The sequence below is a fragment of the Etheostoma cragini genome, chromosome 21 (assembly GCF_013103735.1).
Source record: "Etheostoma cragini isolate CJK2018 chromosome 21, CSU_Ecrag_1.0, whole genome shotgun sequence".
Taxonomy (NCBI): Eukaryota; Metazoa; Chordata; class Actinopteri; order Perciformes; family Percidae; genus Etheostoma; species Etheostoma cragini.
In genome coordinates this window covers 20,729,985-20,733,888 of record NC_048427.1, presented here as the reverse complement: position 1 = coordinate 20,733,888, position 3,904 = coordinate 20,729,985, and the positions used below count along the sequence as shown (strand labels likewise).

General features: G+C 40.5%; 1 protein-coding gene across 2 annotated transcripts in view; it reads right to left on the bottom strand.

Moving 5' to 3' along the window:
• Positions 1-3,904, bottom strand: part of mbtd1 (mbt domain containing 1) — a 21,591-nt gene that overhangs the window by 16,665 nt on the left and 1,022 nt on the right. For both annotated transcript variants that reach the window (XM_034861065.1, XM_034861064.1), the window contains exons 2-8: positions 3,331-3,535; positions 2,249-2,382; positions 2,016-2,130; positions 1,320-1,402; positions 1,126-1,243; positions 338-472; positions 134-222 (exon numbers count right to left, since the gene is read on the bottom strand). In XM_034861065.1, coding sequence (XP_034716956.1) covers positions 134-222; positions 338-472; positions 1,126-1,243; positions 1,320-1,402; positions 2,016-2,130; positions 2,249-2,382; positions 3,331-3,535 — 879 coding nt within the window. The remainder of the gene's footprint in view (positions 1-133; positions 223-337; positions 473-1,125; positions 1,244-1,319; positions 1,403-2,015; positions 2,131-2,248; positions 2,383-3,330; positions 3,536-3,904) is intronic.

Below are 3,904 nucleotides of genomic sequence, written 5' to 3'. Positions count from 1 at the left end.
AAGTACTTTTGTCCAATCATTCTAGAAATCATTATCAAATTTGGAGACGTTTAACATAAAACCATCATCTTCCAGCTTGTTCTGATTTAAAGATACTGCTGGTCATTAAAAAGAAGGCATTTGTGAGTCTCACCTTGGCATTAAAGTCAGGGGGCAGCGTTTTAGCTCCAGTGAGACGCTTCACAAGAAAGGCTTTCCAGTTAGAGTACTTATGATGTATGCCTGTAGGGGAAATTACCAAAATAACAGTAACAATTGGTTACAGCAACATCCCCAACCATCTTAAAACATAGGCGTTCATGAACTCGACCGTGGACAAATATGGCACAAGACTCACTTTTTGGAGGTACAAGAGGTTTGCCACTTGAAGCACACCATCCCACCGGGTGCACTTCAGGGATGCAGAGATTACACCAGAAGTCCTTACTGGTGTCGTTGTCAAAGCCCTCATACCGCAGGAGAGCCTTGAACCCTGAACAACGACACACAGCAACGCCCATTGGCCATTTAACTCTAGACAATGGTCTTTATCATCAAATAAAGTTTGCTCCGTTGTTATAGAACGTTAGACGTAATGGAAAGTAGCCTGCACGGATCAAAATCTCAGACAGTGTAGAGGGTGCAGCGCAGTGACAAAAAAACTCCAGCACTCACAGATAAGTACGTTTATCATATTATTTGTGGGTAAAAGGGAACATATTTCACCTAAATATGTGTGTGTGTGTGTGTGTGTGTGTGCATTGTATATGTATCCAAGATTGAAAAGACATGTATGTCAAAAGAATATAAGGAACAATACCCTCCAGGTTATTAACCCTCCCATTGTCTTCAGGTCAAATTTGACCCCTTTCCAAAAGGTTTCTACATCAGAAATTTGGGTTTCTTTCAAATTAATTTCCCATGCATGAATTTGCAGTATTGTTATAAATCCCTATTGGGAAAAAAATACTGCAAAACTCATTTCAACCGGATCAGCTACTCCCCCAGTTATTCACACAAATAATTAATACATAACAATTCAAAAGGATGCAGAAAAATCTGACTATTCTGACATGGCTGACGCTTTTAGTGTGGATTTGTCCTATAACAAAATTCCCTTTTGGCAATCTGAAGACGTAGTCTTACCTGCTAGCTTAATGATTTCTGCTATCCAGTACACCTTAGTGGAAAGGTTGGAATCAGTGTTGACCACTTCAATCCTCACTCCTTCTTCTATGTCTCCCCAGCATTTCCCCATAGGGGCCTGCAGCGCAGAGGAAGCAGTGAAGTGAGTCAGCCGAGAAAGGTCCCTACCCTACTCAACTCCAGTTTTTACTTACATGCTTGAAACAGCTGACAGGAGCTCCAATGGTGTTTTTGCTACAGATATACCGACCCCATTCAAAGGTTTCTGCAGGGACCACTGACAGAAACAAGAAAGAGTGTAAAGAGCAGCACGCTTACCCTATTAAGCATCATTAGTGCTTTACGATTAGATTCAACTCTTTTGTCATTGGGCAGAGTAGGAGTACACAGACAACGAAATGCAGTTTGCCTCCAACCAATAGGGCAAAAATGCAGAGAAGTGAAATGTGATCTATGTGATATAAGTATAGACAGGTGGTGCATAGGCAGGACAAGAAATATATTGCAGTGTTATAAGAGCAGAATAAGTATGGCTATGTAATATGAACAGTGTATGAACAACATGTACAGATACAGCATGTTAAGTGTGGTTGTCTTTGACTGATTTTTGTCTGATTGTTGGTCAGCTATGTTCCTAGTGTATATTTAACTTTAATAGTACTTTACATTGTCAATGTAACCAACGTATTGTAACTGTTATGTAAATATGTAATTTCACTTCTTTTAGTGTGACTTTTACCATCTGTCTAGGGACTGCAGATGAAAAACAGCCTTTTGGCTAACTCTGGCGTATTGACAGAAATGTCCAATTATATGCAATCTCCCTGTATTATATAAATTCATTAAAAAGAATATGGCTACGTGTATGTTGTAAATACAGTAGAACATACCAGCTTTTGATTTGGCCAGGTTCTGCTGACTTGCTTGGTACTGGGCGTAAGCAGCCAACTTTGCCATTAGAGGTTGTTTCTGCAAGACCTTCGCCTTTTTTGTTGGTGGCTTGCCCTTGCAAAACAAAGCACACACACACACCGATATTTTTACAATAATAGAGGCTTGATCTTAAATTATTTGTTGTAGAGTGAAACAAAAAGAAACCATTTGTTGTAGTAGGCCTTCTTACCTGGAGTCTTGCCAAGATGCTAGCTTTTTTGGAATTGGAGGAATAACTCCTAGAACAGGACACACTGCAGAAGCGCTTGGTTTTGGAATAAAAAGCATCTCGTACTCCAACCATCCCACACATCTCACAAGTGGCTGTGAAACCACAGAACAGACACATATAATCTGTTAAAATGATCAGACTACATCGTCATGCTGGCAAATCGTTATCCTCTCACACACAGACACACAGACACACACACACACAGACACACACACACACACACACACACACACACACAATTATTTTCCACAGTATTATCTTCCACAGTAAAACAAAATGAAATTACAACATTACGGCACAAATCATTTTATCTCTTTTGTAAGAAGCGGCTCTGTGTAACGTAGAGTTTCCCCTAGGACGCGTGTCTCTAGGACGTTAACATTAGACAGCCAATCACAGCTATTATCAGATCTTGGTAGAAGTATGCTGCATGCTGATTGGCTCACTGACTAGTTGCTGATATTTACTCCTTAAGGACTGAATGACAAGCCCGTAGGGCTGGGCGATATGGAGAAAATCAGATATCCCAATATTCTTGACCAAACAAATTGATATTGACATTGCGTCGATATTGTCGGGTTGACAATTGGCGCTTTTACTAAATATTTCTTTATAATGAGATTTTAGATAAATAATCATCAATAATGTGGTAGACAGCTTCAAGTTTAATTATAGAGGAAACATTTATTTTTTCCCCAGCTATGTTCTGACCAAAACCACACGATCATTTTCTTCCTCATCCTGCTGCACCGTTCCTTTGTTAATTATTTTAATAATTATGTATGTGTAAGACATGTACTTGGCAATAAAGCTCTTTCTGATTGTAGGTTTACATGCATGCACAAAAATTGTGTTAAAAAACCCGGCAATTCTTTAAATGACATTCCCTAAAAATGTAGTTAGTATGTGCTTGTTATTATCAATTTGATATGATATGATTCCATTGAAAGACTATATGATCATATTAACTTATTGCTAGCCAGTCCTATTCCTGAGCACCACAGGAAGCATGCATCTCAAACCTATTTCCATGTACTGACCCATTCCAGCCTTGCCGTCAGGGTAAGTGTAGACCTGACCATTGTTCTTGATGATGGGCAGGCTGGCAGGGATGGAGGGCACTACCTCGTCCTCGCTGTCCTCCGAGCTGGAGCTGCTGGTAGACTCCTCGCTGCAGCTGTCGTAGCCATCAAACATCCCGAACGAGTCTCTCCGCTTACGCTCTGAACGCGGGGTGCGTTCAGCCTTTACAATCAAGGAAATGACAAAAAACATTAAAAGTCTGAATGAATGGGATACTTTAAGGCATATTAAATGTTATATATATTTAATTGGGAAGCGATGATCGGATTTGAAAACAAAATTGGCAGACTTAAGACGGGCCTTGACATGTGTTGGTTTTAAGCTGGGGAACCTTCCGTGCCATGTATGATTTCAAACCATGACGTCTTAGTGCATTACCAACAGTAACCTTGGAAACGGTGGTCCCAGCTCTTTTCAGGTCATTGACCAGCTGCTCTCGTGTAGTTCTGGGCTGATTTCTCACCTTTCTTAGGATCACTGAGACCCCACGATGTGAGATCTTGCATGGAGCCCCAGTCCGAGGGAGATTGA